The following is a 22,121-nucleotide window of genomic DNA, read 5'->3' on the forward strand; positions in this document are numbered from 1 at the left end:
ACGAATTGTGTCATATAAACATCGTTTTAATACACAAATTACAACCTTACAAGCCCAATTATACCAATTTTATTTAACATGCTGTTTCACATCACTAGCAATATCTTTTATTGGCTATATTTTAGCATTTAGCAACTGGAGCCAATAACGCTTCATTTGATACCGCGTTCGTATTCGGTCTTTAAAAATAGCCAATGCTTCCAGGCCGAGTTAAATTAAAACAGCGCTCAATATGCATTGCAGTTGCTACAGGATTTTAGGGTTTTAATCAAAAAATATTTTAACTTCATTTGCTTGCTAAGCATGTCTTTTCATCTCAATATTAAAATAAATTACATGTTTATTATAAATCAAATTAATTATAATACTTAATTTTTAAATAAACCTATATATTACAAATAAACTATAATTTTAAGGTATTGAATATATTGATGTAGCGTCATTTAATTCTAATTTGAATAAAAACATTTTCTTTGCTAGTAACTATGCTACATTTTACAAAGATCTAAAATCGTATCAAATTAAGGCTTGTAAGAAGCTGTCTCTTTCGGTTTCTGGGTTTCTCACGTTATTAATAAAATTTTCAGCCCTTGTTTTCATATTGTGAAATAGAGCGTTTTAGTTCTACAGCATTTACAATATGTTTGGGACATGTTTTACTCGATACCCAGTATATTTTTACGATCAGTAGATTTATTTATTTTTTGTAACGTACCCATTTACTAAAGCCTATATTATTTCTATGGACTTCAAAGTATTAAACATCATTTTTTATAAAATTTATTTACTACTGTTATGACTAATTAATTAATAATTTTATAATATTTATATTACAGCATAGCATTTAAAACATGTTGAAAGACAGAAACAATGATTCTTAAAATTTCTTTAAGTCTATTTTACTATTTAGCCAATAAGTAGTTGTTTCATAAAAAAAATCTTATGATAAGTTTTGTATAGTTATATATAATTAATTTTAAGGTAAAAAAGTAGTGTAAAAGTTTATTAGATGATTATCAAAACAAGTTTTTTTTTATTATGTACCAAGAAATATTTTTGACAATTATTTTTTACTGGCAATAACAGTTGTTTCAATGCAAGCAATTTTGTATCAAGAAAAAAAATCGTAAAGCTGAATTTGTTCGCGAACAGTGATTCGCAATAACAATATAGTTAACTGTAACAAACTTGAATAATGCTTTCAAGTCTAAGGGCTGGGGTGCAGGGATTGGTACGTCGAAAAATATGCATAAACTATATATTCACCTAAACAAAAATTACATAATGTCCAATTAAATACTAGTCGCAATTACAATAACCGTGCAATGTAAACTTTTAGTGGCGTGTCTCATCAAGGGCTATACAAACAAGCAGTAGCCTGCAGCATGATAGCTTGTTCGTGCACCGCGACAGTCCTGAAGACAATCCTAATATTCCATTCGAATTTTCTCCGGAAAATCAAAAGGTATGTTGTTATCTGATATCTTTTTTATATTCCATTTAATATCTTATGTTTTCTCTGTTACATTTTTTAAATTTAGAATGACACTTTACTGCAAGGAACTCTCACTTTCAAAGCTATCTAACCTTCAAATGAAAACAGCTGAAAAATAAAGTTTATTTTTTAAGTAATGAAGCAATAGTTCTTTATTTAAATTTTGGTTTCGAACTTTATCTAATACGTAGAGTTAGTTAGTAGACGTCGTTAGTTTTGTATATATAAGAATTGTTTTTAAAGCATTTTCTTTACATTGATCATCTCACAATATCAATCACCGCTAGACATAGCCTTCCTCATAGATATCCAATAAGATTATTATAATTTAAAACCTTTGATTTATCATGTTCTTGCTTTGAATCCATTTTTAACTCTCGGCGGTTTGTGGACACTAATCACTAGTTCAATGAAAAAAAACTCTGTAATATAAATATTGGGATGGTATTTGTCATCAATGAAGAAGATGATAAAAAATACATATAAATTTTTACTTGCTTACTTAAATTTTAATTAATTTAATCTTACCTTTAAATTTATTTCTACTTATTAAATATATAACAACAATCTGTTTTTCTAACGTCTTCAAAAATGCATGTGAAAGGACAATATGAACTCTGCCCAGTGAATAAAGTTTCGTATATAATTTTACAGATAATTTCTTTGCAATAACTATATATGTCTCGTTTTGCTATTTCAGCGGATAGATGCTCTTCTTGGTATCTACCCTGAAGGCCATAAGAGAGGTGCTATGATTCCCTTGTTGGATTTGGCACAGCGTCAGAATGGTGGATGGCTGCCCATTTCTGCTATGCATAAAGTTGCTGACATGTTAAATGTACCACGTATGAGAGTGTATGAGGTTGCAACCTTTTACACCATGTTTATCAGGTGGGTGCCATGTATTCATAAGGTATAAGCGTTTCTTAGTTTCAATTATATATTCTCCTCAATTATGCATTCTTGTCAGAGTTGTCACAGTTATGCCTTGGTCAGTTTTGGTACCTCTTTTATTTTCAACATGCATAGCAATGTGGCGCAGTGTTTGGCAGAGTGAGACCATTTATTTATTAAGTTTAAGTGGACCAGAAAATAATGTTGTTTCTGTTGACAAATTTTATAAAAAAGTTTTTACTGCTCCGACATTGAAAATTTACATACTAGATTTTAAAAGGCGTTGATAACAAAGGTGAAAATATTGTTGATTAGAAATAAAAACTTATTAAAAATGTAGTCATTATTTTCGGGTCCACCTAATATTTTAGCATGATCACTTTATACATGATGATTGGAAATAGGTGTAAAAGCTTTAAAGGTTTTTGTTAACAACAAAAAGCTACAAGTTATAAATTCATCCATTCGAAGCTCGCACAACTAAACCTATCCAACCAGATACACCTAAATTCTTTCTGTGATTTTATAAACCATGACCTATATCACAATGTACCAGAGGAAATCCATTACATACCATCAATAAATTAGCACTTCCTTATGTATGTTGTTATATAGTCTTTGCATAGCTAATAGATAGGCCTCATAGGGAAACGGTAATAATCCCAGGCAAATCCAGTAGTGTAACATAGTGGATGTAATGCAGGCTACGTAAATGGAATTAAAATTTAGTCTTAAATTTGCCAATGGCTGTTTTGGCCACCTAAATATATATATTACAATTTATATTTATAGACGGCCAATTGGAAAATACCACATCCAAGTGTGCACAACAACACCATGTTGGCTCCGTGGCTCCGATACTGTACTTAAGGCTGTCAAAGAAGCAACAAACTGCGAAGTTGGCGGCAACAGTCCTTGTGGGAAGTTTTCAATTTCCGAGGTTAGTAAATTGGATGTTGACTGATTCAAAACTCAATTCCTACAATGGCTAAATTACTGTATATTAGTTACTAGAAACCAACATTAAATTGTGGTCTCCTATAATGGTGTCCGTTAACTTTAAGCCATAACAGCCAAAAATGCTCCTTGACCTCATAAAAGACCATAACAAATTCAGATAGTTCTCTCTCATCTCATTAGCAGAAGATTTCCGTACAAATGCTCTATTCTAAGAATTTTATTCATAATATTACAACTTAAATAGATTATTAGGGCAAAATAATTATAGAATTTGAGGTCGTGACTTAAGTCAAAAAAAATTATATTTATACAATTACGTATTTGTACATTATTTTGTTTATCTATTCAACTATGTTTTAAACTTTCAGAAAAAGTTACCAATTATAAAACTCAATAGATTGAAATGAGAGCTCTTCATTGTAAAACTAATGTTATGAATAGCACTTAAACTAATATGTTTAACATACATCAAATTTTTAACATTATGGCAATACAAAACCAATAACAATCTAAAATTTTGAATGTGTATGGAATATTTGTATTCATATTTCATATCGAAGATGAGACTAATTTAGTGTTTTAATTATATCAATGAAACACTAAAAAAGAATAAATTTTAAACACCCTTATTCAAATTTGAATAAGGAATACATTGCAGTGAGTAAATATCAAATAAATATGGTACATACTAAATCATAGCTCTTAATGGATCTCTATTTCACAGGTTGAATGTCTCGGGGCTTGTGTAAATGCCCCCATGATCCAAGTTAATGATGACTACTATGTAAGTAATTTTAACACATATATTTAACATAATGTTTAATCATATATCCAGCATATTATCTCGTAATAAGAAAAAGTTAATTGTTACAGTTCAATGATATAGAGCTGTAAATACAGGATGGTAGGTGTAAAAGCTTTAAGTAAAATACACTGTCCATAAATCATTGGTTTCTGGAATAATAAATAACATAAATAAAAAAACGTTTTCAAAAATCAAAATACTACATATTGAAAACATATTTTTTTATCAGAGACTGCAGAATTGCTTGCTGTTTCAATTGAAAAAAAAGCAACTAGCTTTTTATTGATAAATGAGCTATGAATTCACTCCTTTTAAGCTATAACACCTATAACATATAATCTTGTATGAAATATGATATATTTAGCTACATGAACCATCATCATGTGAAATTTGAAAGCAAATTTGATTTGAATACTAACAAAAAAAATTCTCATGGTAATTTTTCTGAACTCAAAGCCTTTTACTGTAGTAGTTCAATGATGCTGTAAAAGTAATGAATGAATGCATTATAACACATATACAGAAAAAATATTTTAGCTTGACTTGGCAACATATAGAATACTATATTTAATGAGTATTTCATGATTAATTCCATTCATTACTGTTTTTAATTTTTTTTCAGGAGGATCTTACTGTTGAAGACACCAAGGAAATAATTGAAAAGTTAAAGAGAGACGAAAAACCTAAACCTGGCCCGAGGTATGTTATCATTTGCTTTCATATTTAAAAATTATGTACATATTATCATCATTATGTCAGTCGATAAACGCTCGCTGCAAGGCATACTTCCCCAAAGATCACAACAATCTCTGTTCTTACTATGATTTCATCCATGGACTTCCCAAGACCCTGACTGACCCTGACCTAGTGGAGGGCCAACCCAGGTCGCTTCTACTGCCTCCAGATTGGTAATCGAAAACTTAAATTCATACAATAAATAAATATAATCTATATACATCTGCACTGACAACCTGTTATAGTATTTAAGAATTAACAGTCGTTTTTTCCATATCACAACCATAGGCGCCCACTAATGAAAATAAACCACCCTCAAAGATTTCCAATAAGATCACTCCACAGCTCGACTCATCCACCGATTTTTTTCACTGACATTTCTTTTATAATTTTTTAATATCAAAATAGGATGAGTTTGTAGCATTCACAGGGGAATTCTCTATATTCCTGGCCACTACAGTCACAATATCTATTAGTGTGAGATAATTTTTCCGCATTCGAATTCAAATTTCAAAAACTTATTTGAATTTGGAAACCATCAGTGATGAAGTTGTTACAATGACATTTAGGTCTAAATAATAACTGTAAGTCTGTAAACACAACTAAGCTCGACCCAATCTTTCTGTCTAATAATAAGAAACAGATACTTCCTTGGGTGGTAACTTACTTCGACCCTCTAATTCATATAGTTTTAATAATTTTACAAAAGTTTTTTCTGTAAAAAAAACACATTAATATCCACTATTTACAAATATTAAAAAAAAAATCTTTTCGCAGAAATGGCCGCTTTGCTGCAGAGCCATTGGGAGGGCTCACTTCATTGACTGAAGAACCAACTGGGCCTGGCTTCGGTCTACAAGACTCCCTGAAAGCTTAAAACATGTAGTTATTTTGTTTTGTAAAGATTTATTTAACTAGGAAATATCGAAATAAAGAGATCATGTTACTTTGTTTTTATTTTGAACTATGTTTTAACTGTTTTTGTTTTATTGCTTTTATAGGAATTTTGGCGATGAAAAACTTATCCAGGTTACCTGAACAATTGTACTTATACTCTACAATATTAGATAGTTCCCCACTAGATGGATTGATAACATAGTCAAGGTTGTGAAAAGTGATTGGAGGGAGGCAGCGCAAGACCAATCTTTGAAGAAGCCCTATGACTTGTAGCGGCTTTCTATCAGCTGATTTAATGACAAAACAAAAATATGTTGCAATAATTTCTATAGACTAGGAAGTCTACATACCTGTTCAATGTAAATTATCTGCAACATTTGCATAATGGTGTAGTTATATGTGTGTTATCTTTATTAAATTTGATTGAATTAATATTTACTATCAACAATTAAGACGTAATGTATAATATATGTCACTGATCAACTTAAATTCAATTTATCATAAACAAATTTATAATGCTATATACTGTTCATATCAAAAATATAATAACCAAGTAAACAGCTACAGTATATAGGCACACTAGATAAAGTTTTCACAGAAAACTTAAAAAAGAAGGCAAAAATCAACAAGTTTTAAATTTGCGACATATTTAATACAATATTTTACTACCATTATTTTTATATATTTAAACTATACAATACAAATTGTTTAATAATTTCTCGTTACCGGTAATTAGGTAATTCCAACAATTTTTGCATAGTAATAAGTTTTTTTTAACACACCACGGTCTATATGACGTCGATACATCGATAGCCTTGTTATCTCATGAAACCATATACAGGCTGATTACAAAAATCTAAAATAAAAATAAAAATTTGTTAAATATGGCCTTATAAAATTGATATAGTAATAAAGATTAATATTAGAGATTTTTTATAGAAATTTTTAAAGGCTTAATTATTTGTAATCAATCTGATACTCTGTGTAGACCAAGCATAACAACGTTAATGTCATTTACTTTATTCTTACGTATGTTTTTAAATTTATTAACCCTTTCGTTACGATGGCACCATAACCAGGTGTAATCATGGAAGAAAAACTATACTCAACTCATCACAAAAATAATATTGTAATCGAAAATAAAATGTCATATAATTTTAATGCTATATATTTGAAGCACCCGTATCCATTGGATCATTGCAAGGATGGTATGGATATGCATATTTATGTTAATTATATCCTCTTGATACCATAAATGAACATCAGCCTTAATGTATATAATACTGTTAAAATAATAGGTAATTTCGTGAAGGAATCCATTTCATTATCTCACTGCATGAATTAATAAAGTCACAGTTAATTTGAAAGACTCAAACAGTAACAAAAGAAAATATGTTTTGAGCGCATATCAAATTATTTAATGATACTTTTCTTAGTTTCTGAAACACACTGTATTCATTACTGCTTATATTTACGTTGTTCTTTGATAAGGATTCTGTCAGTGAGGAAATAATTTTCAGTAATGTTGTTAGTGTATTGAGGAAAGTCGTTGAAGAGAATTGTAGTTTAGAATATAATAAAATATAAAATTAATATGAACTTTTAGATATAAAGCTGTTATCTAATTGTTTAGTATGTGTGTACATTGTCATCGGTGTAAAAGTGTATAACATAATTTAATTTTATGATAGTGCTTGATAATTATTAACAGATGTTCCATCGTAATAAGACAGAAGGTGTTAAAGAATATACAAAGATACAGTTATGGGATGTCAATACAAGAAATTTTTCACGAGTAAGATGTTATTATTTTTTTTTTCATAATTTCTTTTCACAAATTGTTATAAGTATATAGTAAACATAAGTATCGTCCTTAGACGTAATAATTAACCTTCGTAACTGCCTTTTACCAATACCGACCTAGGCTAGACTTATGATGAAATTCTACCACTCTTAATTTTTAGGTTTTTTAGAACTGGAATAAATAAGGTTTGACAGGTTTTCTTTGTTGGCGCCAAGTCGTTATATAGATAGTTGCAAATTATTTAGATTATCAATAATACGTTACATAGATGAGGATAAGGTTGCTTTTTCAATTATAACCAATTAGTTATATTGTACAAGACAATTGCGTAAATCGGAGCTCGATGAATGAAGATCCATAGTACTTTCATTCAGTCAAACTTGACAATTATACGATGAGCGCAGGCGTTCGGCTTGTCAGAATTGATAGTGTATATTTGTTAGTCCGTGGCTTGTGTCGTATCACTGTTGTGAAAATGCCTTTCGAAGCTTAAGCTCTTGGACATTTTGTTTAAAAATGAAAAGTAGCCCAACGCGTAAATATGAAAATTTCACCAACGACCACCAGGGAAAAGACACCGACAAGTATTCCCTAGACAGCCAGGATACGGCCAGTTTGGTTAGTCAGTTGTATGTTTTATTGATTTTGTTTGTATACCATATCCACTGTTATTGATTAGCTGACCATACGTTTAAGTCATACCTGTTTTATGAATTGATTTAGATTAGTATTATAGACTCAATATCAATAAATTTAAATACGAGGATCTGCTTAGTCATAACGACCTAGATTTTTCTAGTAAGAATACAGCAAGAACTATCGATAGCGTAGTCTGCCAGATTTTATCCAAATTTGAAAATAGGGAAAAGTGTTTGTATATAAATTGTGTACGTACTGAATTTAATTGAAATTACGGCATGGGAAAAAACAAGCACAATCGGCTCACTTTCTCCGTGACACGTAAATTACTTTTACTATACATTTCCAACAGTGTTCACTTATTTATACGTTATCTGTTTTAATATTTAATTAGCGAATCCGCAATTATAGCAAAATATAATATATTCTGTCTTTCAATTTTCACGTTATTAAAACATTGATTTAAAATTAAATTTCGTACATTAATAAATACACTTGAAAAAATATTTCAATATTTGTTGAAACTATATTGTCCAACTCCTTTATAAACAGATTTTTATACTATATTATTAAATACCATTAGGGTTGGTCCCCCATAGGAAAATTTACTTGATTGTGTCCAAAAAGGTAAGGATAAGCATTTTGGACCTCTATATGGTACTATGATTTTTAGAACCTAGATGGTAATTTGCTTCTCTTTGAATAATTGACCTAACATGAGCAGTTCTTCTATAATTTGTGTTATGGAATAATTTTACAACTAATACAAGTTCAATTCAATTGAAATTAAAAATATTAATTGTGGCTTGTAGAAATATTTCCATGTTATAGGATCACTTGCCACATTACTAAAGGCAATAAAATATTAACTGTATTTATCTATTACTGGTAATTTACAAAAGGAATATGTGTAAGATTTTTTTTTATAAAAAAACTATATGACTCCCACAGGACCAGAATTGTGTTATAAACATTCTTCTTAAGGCCCCAAAATAGATGAAACATACATCATATAATGACTTAATAAAAAAAAACAGTTCAAAATACATATAATAAGCTGTGTGAAAATAGTAGTACTTGTTAGTTACAGTTTTTCATTTTAAAATTAGAAGAAAAAATAATTTTATTATATGTATATTAAAGACTTTATCCATATATGATGTGTTGGATTTATTATATCACAAGATAGTATAATTAAGCCTATATTCTCTCATCTTTATTATTCATACATTTGCTTAATTTAGAGAAGTAGTATCATTCCATGCTTAGCAAACAAGAAGATTAATTTTCGAATTATAACAAACTGATAGCCTATTTTATTATTTACATATATTAATACTTCATAAGAATAGTTATTCGACTTAGTCATTTGTTTGATTAATATTACAAAATTACATCTTCACAGAGCACTAACAATATCTTTATAGTGTAAATAAATTTTAAACAAAATTTTGAAATGCTATTTAATAATTTACCTAATTTTCAAGAAGTAAAATTCAGATTTAAATTTAAATGAGAATTAATTTGTTATTAGCAGGATACTGGCACATTAGTTCTTGAAATAACAGTTTCCCTAATACTAAATAAAAAAAAAAAACTTTTCTTACAACTATTTATGGGAGTAAGATCTGATGTGTGGGTTCTGAAGTAGAGTCCACAAACCAGGGAGTGCAAATTAGGACATCCACCCAACAGGTGTTTGTGACCTTGTTAAGGTCACCGAAGGAAAGATTGAATGCAGAGTGCTTCCAAGTATTTTATTAGAAATCCTTGGCAGAGGTATATATCCCAGCACAACATCTTATGGCTGAAATAATAATGGTAATGATAAATGAGAATATAATCCCATAAGAGATTTGTGCCTATCATAGATGCTCCATGGTGTATCTGGGCTTCCAAGAGCGAACCCAGTCTACAGTTTTCAAATGCGGTTAAAATTTCTGAATCAAGGAACTGTTTAAGGTAATCAAATCTTGATTCAATTTTACTTTTATCTATTTAATTGTTTGTGATGCATTTGCATTAGTAAGAATTAATGTTCAAATAACATTTCTTGAACAATTTGTTTATTTATTTAGAAAATGCACACCAGAAATAGGTGTATAATAAGGTATGGTTAAGTGTAATGTAATGTGTATTAAAAATTCTGAGGAAAATTATTTAAAGAAATCCTAAACCTCCTGCATCATTCTGTTATCTATTTAAGCATCAATGTATTAATGTAAGTATTACAGATAGTGCAGTATTATCACATTTCGAAACACTACAATTGTATGTGATTTGTGACAGTGGATTTTTATGTTATCATTTCAACTTAAAGTTGAATGACTTCATAATACTTTCCCGTTTTTATGTTGATGATAAAGATGTATATATGTGTAAGATGATGATGTCAAATAATGTCTTAAATATTAGCAACACATTTTTGTAGAGTATTAATTTTTATTGTCCAACCTTTTCTATTATTATTGGACATAAACGATGCTGGAATATCTTACGCAATTTATTCTTCTAGCACTAGCGCTTTTCGAGGCGGTAGTAATGTAAGCCAGGTAATAGCTGCAGACCAAGTCGAGGTTCGACCCTCTCTCAGGCCCTTGACATGGAATATCACTGATAGACATACACTGAAGGGCATTGGCCTCCCCCATAGATTTCTATGACCACTGATTAGATGACTGTTTGTACATTGCCCGCATCCAACTATTTACCTCAAACTTTACTGGTGATATAGCTAATAGTAATTTTTTATATGCTTATCATCAGGATTACAATTAAACATACTGCATAACAAAAGCATGGGCTGTCTCATAGAGATAGAAATAATCCTATAGGCCAAGGATTACATGGACGGCTGCAAACTTAATTTCTATAAAGAAGTTTGGTTTTGCCTTCATGTGCTGCTACCTTAAACATTGTCAACTCAAGCAGCATTTGTCTATTAAAAAAAATTGTCCTTCCATATCTTCATTGTTGGTCAACTGATCACTAGATATTAAAAATACAGCTATCTTAACTTATTCTATTAAGTTTTGCAATTATCATGTAAGCCATTGGTCGCCAACTGCATGCCAAAGGACTACCCCAAAGATCTTACAATGATAACTTTGGTAAACAATTTTTTTAAGCCGCTATAGTCATGTGACAGGTTGGTGGTATTTATAGGTGTTTTTATAGGTATTATTCTTTTCACCTTCAACTTTAATTTAATGTCACATTGACAGGTTTAATATTTTTTTAATGCTATTGGAAACTAAGTTGTCAGAGAAGAATGTGAATTTCTGATTAGGCATTCACTTTTTATTCTGAACTTATTTACATTCATGTGTATGTAGTATGAATTATTTATCATACAAGTACATGTAAATATTATATGAATATTAATACAATAGTGACTGCCTTTTGAGAATTGAGAATTGACTTGTGATCATAGGTCACAGATTCAAATTAAAGGATTCAATCTAGTATAATTGACACTGTTTATTTATGATATATGATTGCCACTCCTCACAAAGAAATTTCCAAAGGATAGGCAGTAGCTTCCTCTGCGTACAATACCACACTGCGATCGCCAATCTGCTTGCCTAGCATAATAGTAATGATGTATGGCTCCATAGATATCTTTGGGTAAGGCCTATGGCAGTGGATGTCTAAGGCATGAAAAAACTAACTGCCTGACAGATTTTATTATCTTTGTTACTGTTGCTGTTAGACCTCTTACAGTTAAGTAGAAAGATGTAATAAAATGGCTTTATTACATCTTTATTACATCGGCCACATCACTTTAATTATTGATAAACAATATTTTTTTGCAGTAATCACTTTTCTATTATATACATTGCATGACTCAGTTATTTTGTTTTTTTTTTTTCTATTTTCATTTAATTTTTTTTTATGATGGTAGTCATATGTGGGAGTGTTTAGTTTTAGCAGCATTAAAAAAATCTAATGACATCTGGTAAATTTTGACAAATGACGGTTATTGTTTTGATTAGGCCTTGTTAAGCAGTAGTAATAGTTAAACTTTTAAAAGTAAATAGTGTTTTTCCATAGAAAATCTCACATACATTCAATTTTTTGTCATATGTTTTGTCTAGGGTACAGATGTTTTTAATTACTGTGTGGTGTTGTTTATATAAATTTTATCGCAATTTTTCAATTTTCTGTTAATAAGAACCTTTTATTTTAATATAGTGGTAATGTTGGACTTGCAATAACTCCACGATATTTACTTGTCATCGCTATGTGAAAAGGGTGCCGACTAGAATGTTGCAACGACTACTGCCGTTAATCTACTTTACACGTGTTTCTCCACGGTGATTCGGTGTCACTCGGTGTTTGGCACTGGTCGGTGTAACATCTCTTAAGGATGTCCGGTATATACTTATTAATTAGTAGTCAATAAGTTAAATATGGACCCCCTTAAAAGCTTTTACGCCAATAACCAATCACTTTGTATAGGCGTCAGTAGATAAGCGGTGACTGATGGCTGATGATGCCTAAAGGTACTCGAGTACTGCACATAAAATAACTAGTCAATTAATAATAGGAAAATAAACTAAAATGGAATAAGAAAAGTGTAGTAATGTATTAAAAAAGTCTATCCCAAAAAAAGAAAACTGTGATATAAAAAATAGGATAACAAATAAAATAAAGAATTAAAGAAATGTACCTAGCCACCTAAGAGTAATAAGATGATGGAAGGAAGGCGATGAAAGCAAGAAGGAATGAAAGAACAAAAAAAAAGCAAGATATTGTGAAGGATAAAAGGTAAGAAGAAAAGAAATTGAGCTGTATGAAAGTGAGAGAAGAATAAAGATAAAATAATTGAAAAACTGATTTTGTAAATAAAGTCCCTGATCCCATCAAATTAGGGGTACGAGAGGCCCCCAATAGCGGAGGCCATAAAAAAAGGTACTCGAGTGGCGACCACGAGCCGGTAGACGCGGTGCAGGTAGACCTCTGCTAGGTAGACCGACAACATACTTAAGGTAGCGAAAAGTCGATGGAGGGGGCAGCGCAAGACCGGGTATTGTGGTGATCTTTGAGGGAGGCCTATGCCTTGCAGGAACCGTCCTTTGGCTGAAAAGAAAAAGAAGGAGAACTATGCGGCGCTTTGAAGTAAGATCACGGACCCTTTCGTTCCGTGAACTCAGTTCCGATGAAGCCTTCGAGCCAACAAAAAAAAACATCTTGTGATTCAGTTCTTTCATTCATTTGTTTATGAGTACACGCATTAATGAAGTCGAATCTCTGAAAACATTGACGTGCGATTATAATGTTTTAAATTACCATGAATTTTTAGTTTAATAACTAAATCATGAAGCGTTGATGCTCTTGTCGGTAATGATATCGTGAGACACGAACAGTGGCAGTACAGTGGCATTGTTTGAAATCGTTCTCCTCTTGTGGATGAATGCAAAAAGTATTTAATATTCTTATTACAACTCAGTAAATCGTACGTGATTTCGCTATTATATAACTGGTGGCGTAAAAGTAATGTCATAATGTGAATTTAGATACATGAATGTATCTAAATATATGTGTACACATTTATTATTTTCTATTTATGTTTATCGATTAGGTTATATTGCGAACCGTGTAGACTGTTGGTTAGCCCTCTCGGAAACCGTAAGGTTGTATATATCGCGAACAAATCCTTTTCGTCTACCACAGAGTGTTACGTATTCAGGTTTAGAGAGGTAACTCACCACTTGTTAATTGTGTATATTATAAAAAAATTGTTTCGGAAGATTTAATACTCGAAATGCTGAAGATGTTTATACGTCTTATTGATTCTTATGAATCCAGGGTTCTCAAACATTCACCAATAGTGTATATTTATTTGAAGGCTCTTGGCGGCCCAATTTACTATTAGATCTATCTGTTTCCATGCACACAATATGTGGGTTAAAGGCTAGGAAGAATTTTGCACTAACCTAGTATTAGACTATTAATCTCCTAATTTTTATTATAAAATTTATATCCTAGCACGGTTTTTAATTAATTAAGACAATTCCAGATATAATATGCTCATTTTTAATTTCTTATTTAAAAATCTACGTGATATTTTCTCATTATCATTGTTATAACAAAAGATGTGGCCAAATGAAAAGAATCTGTTCCGGTAAAGTTTTTCAATGCTTTCCCGGTTTTAGTTTTTATATAATTTGAATGGAATATGAAAAATTAATTAATACTTTATATATTCCTAAGGAAGGTTATTATATACTGTTTTATGTTCCCATTGCTGGGAGATAATCACACTTTAAGAGAGATTATGGGTGGTAATTCCAACACGGATTGTTGTATATAAGATGTCTGGTTATATATCCAACCACTATATAAAGTGATCACTCTTAACGAGTGTTACATAAATTATTTTTGATATTAAAATGCGACAGATCAATGACTTATAGCAATACAGCCTTCAGGGAAAGATAGTAAACTGTCAGTAATTTTTAAAGACTTTTTACTACATTATCACTACGTTGATTATTATATCGTATTGTTGGAACATAGACTGCATTTCCGGTTGTAATATTTTTTTATTTTTTTTTTTACAGTTTTCGACTTTCTTCCTTCACAGTATCTCTCGTTCTTTTTATTTCATCTTTCACTCCTTTGCCATTCTTGTCATCATGCTTCTACGCCATTCTCAAAATATTACAGTTTTTATCCTAGTATTATTACTACAGTTTCTTCATAATATTTACTTATTTCCTATATAATGGTTAATATCTATTAATTTTTATTTTGTTATTGGCCTAGGCAGACCAGTCTTTCCCCCCCGCTATTGGTGATCTCTTTTACAAACCCTGTAGGTACAGGGTCAATATATTCAATACATTTTTCACACACATCTTTCTTTATATATGCGTTACATTTTCTATCATTCCTTTCCATACTTTATTTTCTTTTCTTACTTCGCTTTCATCTCCAGACTACTACTACTTTTACATTTTTATTTTCGTTACATTTTTATTCATTTACATTTATTTATTAAACGGCAGGTCATTACCCTCATCTTTCACACTTGGTCCATCGCAAAGCAGGTCTTTTGGATTATCCGTACACTCTACTCTGAACTTAAAATTGTCCTGTGTGTCCTTTATGATTGAAAAACAGTACAATATCATAAATTATGTACAATTGGCGGTCTTATCAATTGAGGCAATTTCTTATAGAGTACCATAATCATATTATGGAGTCGGAAGGACAAGCTACGGGTAATTTACGTTTACAAGATAGACTGATTACGATGTATGATAAGGTTTCGGGTTAGTTGTATGTTTGCCGCGTGCCCGTGCTGGAACTTATTATTGCTGCCTCTGCGAAACCCGCGATAACCAACCTATCGCATATCCCATAAAAACTATGCCCTTTGTGAGCCAGCGTAGGTTTCTTTTCGACACCTGTAAGGTGTGTGCGTGTGCAGTGAGCTTCACCTTTATAAAACTACTAGCTGATCCCGCAAACGTTGTTTTGCAAAAAAAAAAATTAACAAATAAAAAATAACGGTTTATCGTAGAGGGGTAAAAATTTAGGGTTGTATGTATTTTTGTATGCTGTATGATAAATAAATAAAAAAATAAAAATTCGTCAAAAAATTAAAAAAAAAATTAAGGGTGAACAACCCTTATCACTTAGGGATATGGAAAATAGATAGTAGCCGATTCTCAGACCTGCTGAATACGAATATAAAATTTGGTAAAAATCGGTCGAGCCGTTTCGGAGAAGTTCAAGTTCGAACACCGTGACACGAGAATTTTATATATTAGATATCACCGCTTATCACCCATCATCATCAGAGAGCATATATAACATAGTAGGAAAAGGGTGTTCAATTTTTTTTTTAAATTAATTATTGTATATACTATCAGACACTGTTGCATATTTAAGTATGAAAACTTTATACGGGGTGATTAGATAGAGACATAAAAGCTATATAGATTTTTCCTCACAAATGAGATATATATTTTACCATGATAATTATTTTCATTTTCACGCCATAACTTGATAACGACTTTACCTATTTAATTCATTTTCCATCTAAGTTTCGTAATACTTTGTAGAAGTTTCTTATGGATGTATAAAAATATAATTTTCAGTGCGGCCAGCATTAGAAAAGTCAAAAAATAAATTGCAAGGCCTGTCGTTCAGTATTTGTGGCATCAATATTAAAAATAAATTTTTTGGCATAGCCAATAATCCTGCCAATTATCATTTTTATTTAATTAGATTTTTTTTGCTTTAATACTTGTGAAAATAAATAATAGCTTAGAACGCTACGTTTAAAAAAAGTTTTTTTATATTTTAAGATTCGAATTGATTATTGCCAGTTAAGACTGAAATGTCTGTATGTTAGTAAATAACACATCCGCAAAAACATTTCAAAACTATCTAAACATTGATAGATATGGTGTTAATACAAAGAATAAAAAACAGTTTTAAATTCCTAGTTTTCGTCTTCAAAAATTAAATACATTTATAATTTTAAATCTGCCACTGGATAGATTTAAAACCTATATTAAAGACATATTATTCTAAAATACTATACTGATGTTAATATGTGGAATTAAATGTTGTCGTTGCTCACTGAAGAAGCTAATTATTGTCGCTCACTCTTTATAAAACTATATTTGTAAAGAGCAACTGTTGAATTTTCCACCGGCTTTTAGCAGAACTGCCTTCCGGGCTGGTGGTAGCTTCCTGGAGGAACAACAATGTCGACATTTTGATTGACCATTGAAAAGCGCTTGTAATATTCGAATGAAGAATATTTCGATATTGATTATTAAAAAAAAAACACGAGATAATAAATGAATAAAATAATATCATAATTCCTGTGGGATGTGTAAAATGCCCATTGCTGGATATAGACCTTTACAGATTTCCAATAAGACTTGTTGGAAGCGGTCTACCTCCAGCGTTTTCAGATGTTCTTAATAAGCTCATCTGTTCACCTTTCGGATGGATGTACTGCGTATTTAATGTAATAATTATTATTTCCCCCACCTTTTAGATACAGGATGTCGCTTAAGCACGGCATATTCATTTTATTGTTAGTGTCAGTTCGAACGGTTTCATGGAATGGTAAACATGCGTTTAACTTTAAAAGCGCTCATCTTCGGAAAGGTTACGTGATTTTATTATCGTAAATTCATTAAAATGTATTTAAGTGTTTTTATGTATATATAATGAAATTCGGTAAGCGATAATTATTAATTTATTTGATAACTAGCTGATCCTGCAAACGTTGTTTTGCAAAAAAAAAATTAAAGTTTTTAATTAACAAATGTAAGATAAGGGTTGATCGTAGAGGGGTGAAAAATTAGGTTTGTATGTATTTTTGTATGCTGTATCATAATAAAATAAAAACCAAAAAAATTGTCTAAAAAATTAAAAATAAAATTTAGGGGTGGACCACCCTTATCACTTAGGGGTATGGAAAATAGATAGTAGCCGATTCTCAGACATACTGAATACGCATGTAAAATTTGGTAAAAATCGGTCAAGCCGTTTCGGAGGAGTTCAAGTTCGAACACCGTGACACGAGAATTTTATATATTAGATAAAAAGTGTTATTTCTGTTGGCTGAATTGTAGAGTATAATGATACTTAAAACATGGTGTTTAAAATTCACGAATTCTCAGGATAAACATTCCGTGTTTTTTATGGGGTTTCTACTTCACATCTATGTCAGTTTAGGAGATGATTTATTTTATTATTGATTTACAAAGGAATATAATATTAAGACTGAATAAGGTTGTAATTTCTGTGATCGGTTAATTATGTGGGATTTATGAAGAAAAAAATCAAGTCTGTAAATATGACCATCTTATAGAGATTCCGGATTTTTAAAATACGATTCCGCCGGACGCTTGAGGTTTATATATTATTTATTTAGGTACACCTGGGTAAAGGTTACCGTATAAATAATGGGTCAGTTATGTGTTCCTTTATAGGTGATACAACATTAAAAATTAATTTTATAACATCGTAGAAATAAAGATCAGACCACATAAAATAAAAAAAAATTGAAGATGAAAGTAATCGCACGTAAGTGAAAACATCTGATTTAAGGCTTTAAACCACAAAACATCTCTTAATTTGAAAATGCTTCCTTCAGCGTGCAATCATCTTCAAGGATGTGCGCTTAAAAATACACGGTATAAATTAAAAATCTGTTATTGATACAGTAAATTATGGTTTCTAAAGAGCTGTGAAAGAAATTGATGGCAGGCAATTATTCAAATATTCTGTTACAAGAACTGTACATTCGTTAGATAGGAAGGTCAAAACCGACGTTTTTCCGAAAATAAGGCTCGCGCTGGAAGGTTTTCACGGGGAGTTTCAAATATCACTGTAACCTGCAGCCAAGTAATTTCGCTTTTCATTTATTTTTGTGTTTGCAATTATGACATCGTTATTCATGGTCTTGTTTATATATCGATAGAGAATCAGATTGTTCCACAAATAAATCATGGATCTTTCTAAAAATGGATACGGTATTTAAGCGTTTACTTAAAAAATGCACGTTCATATAATTATTGCATATATAGTACTAAACACAGCCAGTAATAAAAAGTGTTCGTTTTTATAGACAGTGTAACAAAACGGTTTTTAAGTCGTCTTTTATGGGTAAAAATGAAATGTAATATAAAATAAACAATTATTGCAAATTAAAACAATGCAACTACAGAGATATAACATTTTGAATTTTTAGAAAATAATGCAAATTTTTATAATATGTTAATTTTGGTGATACTTAAGACATAGTAAATCTAAGTGTCAGCTGTCAATTGTTATAAATTACATGAATCTGTGGATGTTTTTGATGAAACATTGTTCGAGTACATAAAAAAAGGTTTTATGTAATTGGTTTATATATACATACAATTATTGAATTTTTTATTTTTGTCTTTTAATCCTAGATTGTGGTGGTAGACGGCAATGGAATAAATCTGAAGGTGAGATTGTAGTACTTGTTCATCTTAGTTGTGAAGTCTTTGTCTGACTTCTTTTATCAGTGACAAAATGATTTTTCCTATTAGGTAGCGGTTATAGGAATACCGGGAAGCCCGGTAATTGCGAAATAGCCGATTGAGTTAGCAAAGCTCGGCCGAGCTATAAATATCGCACGGCCTGCAGCACACCTGCGTATTTATAATCTGTGCTTTATATCTCCACTCTGTTCCGTGCTATATTTACATGTTGCGGTTAAACTGCATAATCCGGTAATTTTTAAAATCACCCCTTATAATTTTTTATTATCACAAACTTGTTAATTTGGAATTTTTTCGCATTTACCGATTAGATTATTTTCTGGAGCAGTGACCCATAGTGACAACATAATCCAAAATTTTAGTTTTAGTTTTAAATAATTGTTTATTTTATATTACATTTATACCGAGACATTTTTATTACTTGCTATTGTAGTTTCAGTCCGTAGATGCCTACTACAAGGCATAGGTCACCCCTAAACTTATCTACGAGGTGATATATCATAATCGCCATGCTTGACAGGCGGGTTGGCGATTGCAGTGTGGTATTATGGTATGTTGAGGACGCTGTTGTAATATTTTTTATATACTGGCTTTAATCGAAATATATTTATTGTACCAAATATCCTTTCATTCTATATTTAAATAATAAGAAAAAAAAAATTTGTCACTTCTGAAGGTCGTATCTGTATTGAAACGCCACGATGGAATCGGTGAAAAGCTCTTTCCATATTATGCTATCCTTTGTTTTCCTCAGGACAGTACCAATGAAGAGTCCTATTACTAACTTGACTTAATCACACCAGGAGGTTTGTGATCACCCATGTGGTGTATATCATCTCCTTACCTTACAACAAGTAGTTTATTTAGGTATGCTAGTTGGCTGCCGACGATGTGGCAAAAATAATATAAGAATTGTTGGTAGCATATTGTGGAGAACCCTATAGGTATGTCTTGTCCACGGCGTGAGCAACATATTAGTATGTTATTGGAACTACATACTGGTGGGTATTTTTAGCTACAGAATAGGAGGAGGTGTTGAAAGCCAATGGAATTCTAAAGGTCATCAGAGCAAAAATAAATGTCAGTATTTCTGCAATAGTTTATATCAGGGGTGAGTAAAACGCGGCCTGTCATGCATTTCTAAAATAGAAATTATTTTATGGACTTTCTTATTAATATATTGTTGTAAATTAACTATAATAAAATGGTGGTACATGCTAAACCAAAAAAATTACATAATTATCTTCACCGATCAAAATTGCGATCAGAAAGCTTATATATCATAAATACACTTGCATAGAAAGGACGGAGTCAAATTTTTTATAAAATTTTCAGGTAGAACATTTTCTAATTTTAATGTTAATTAAAAATGAAGGTTTGTTAGTTATTAATAAGTGCTACATTATGTGCGGCCCGACAAATAAAAATTAAAACTTAAATTGGTTCGTTGATTAAAAAGGTTGTACACTCCTGGTTTATATGATTAAATTAGAAAATTACTCCGTGACCGTACTTTAAATATACTAGACGTTGATCCATTAATAGTTAAAGATCGTATAATACAATATAAAATTATTTTATAGCTTTAAAAGAGGCTATTTTAAAAGGTCTTAGGTTAAATGCCCTCTGCGCCATGCCACTTCAAATCCACGAAATCTGCAAATGCCATTTAAGGAGCAGTGACAGTATGGTCAAAAACAAAAACTTATTTCCTCCGTCCCCACCACGCTATGGTTTCTTAAGGCGGGGTACAGCGGTTTTGGTAGCATTCTAACATCGGGTGCGTTCATGAGAGCTTCGGCTCAAACAGTTACGTAGATTTTTTACCTAAATAGTTCTATCTAAATACGCTTTTCAAAGAGCAGTAACCTAGTAATTAAGCACTACTAACTGCCGATTGAGAGTCGTCGGTTCGATTCCAAATAGGCTACACACTTAGTGTGAAATATATATCTAACACAGTAAACAAAGCCAGAAGATTTATTTTAAAATCGACCATTCTAAAACATATATGATTAAAATAGAATAGATTGAACTAAAATGTACAAGACGTTAACCCACAAATAAACCATATCACATAATATAAAATTATTTTATAGCTATGTATTGTGTTAACATATCCTTTCAGTCTATGTGTATGCATGTATACGTAAATAAAATTTCACAGGATATCTTAGATCGTCCTTTTCTTAGCTTAAAATCTAAAATTTAAATTTAGTGTTAATAAATCTTCGCATTCAAGATTTTAATTAATATGTGGAACTAGGTTCGTTGATCTATTTATATGGTTGATATTATTATGTATGCATGATACATTGTTAAATATAATTTAAAACTGTTGAGTTTCTGGTTCTTCTCAGCAGATAAACGTTACGTGGCGTCGGTAGCTTACTCTGTTAAGATAAATAACTATACAAAAGCAAATTTATAAACCTATTTAAATAAATATATTTTGAATTTTAATACAAGCTGAAAAAAAAATTTCTTTCATAAATTTTATATAATCAATGAAGTCCCTATTCAGTACATCCTTTATGTCATACGAAAGGGATGCAACAGGTGTGCAACTTTAGAGCTTTTTGTGTGCTTTAAAAGGAGCTTTGAGTATTATGCCTTAACGTTCCTATAATTAATTCTTTTTTGGGCTGTTAAAATTACAGTTAACATTTGCTTAAAATAGTTACTGTGTTCAAATGTGTACGGTTTCACAATACACTGTCGTGTAATATTTTTGAATTATCGTGTGATATATTTAAAATGCTTATAAAAAAGTCTCAATAGAAGTAAAATATATTTTACGTGAGAACAAAGTTTGATTATCTATATAAGTAAATAAAATTGAAGTATCTGTTTGTAATATTCAAATGATTGCTTTTTTGCTAC

At 30.8% G+C, this 22,121-nt stretch overlaps 2 protein-coding genes across 3 annotated transcripts in view; both read left to right on the plus strand.

Annotated features, from left to right (window-relative positions):
* The first annotated feature begins 1,085 nt into the window (after window positions 1-1,085).
* ND-24 (NADH dehydrogenase ubiquinone) lies at window positions 1,086-5,853 on the plus strand. Its single transcript, XM_068762287.1, has 7 exons — window positions 1,086-1,231; window positions 1,340-1,465; window positions 2,196-2,386; window positions 3,182-3,329; window positions 4,074-4,133; window positions 4,777-4,853; window positions 5,667-5,853. Exons 1-7 carry the CDS (start codon window positions 1,196-1,198, stop codon window positions 5,764-5,766), a joined length of 738 nt encoding a protein of 245 aa, XP_068618388.1. The 5' UTR covers window positions 1,086-1,195; the 3' UTR covers window positions 5,767-5,853.
* Window positions 5,854-7,462: 1,609 nt separating this feature from the next.
* The window catches only part of SPoCk (secretory pathway calcium atpase), a 62,291-nt gene continuing 47,632 nt past the window's right edge, over window positions 7,463-22,121 (plus strand). The window contains exon 1 of one of the 2 annotated variants that reach the window (XM_068762683.1): window positions 7,463-7,581. In XM_068762683.1, coding sequence (XP_068618784.1) covers window positions 7,498-7,581 — 84 coding nt within the window. In that variant the 5' untranslated portion in view covers window positions 7,463-7,497. Of the gene's footprint in view, window positions 7,582-7,980; window positions 8,209-22,121 lie in introns of those variants that run through there. The other variant, XM_068762682.1, reaches the window with a different exon arrangement.

This window comes from Battus philenor, unplaced genomic scaffold, assembly GCF_028537555.1.
Source record: "Battus philenor isolate CCGP_79_NKW_IND1 unplaced genomic scaffold, ilBatPhil1.0.hap1 SCAF_16, whole genome shotgun sequence".
NCBI lineage: Eukaryota > Metazoa > Arthropoda > Insecta > Lepidoptera > Papilionidae > Battus > Battus philenor.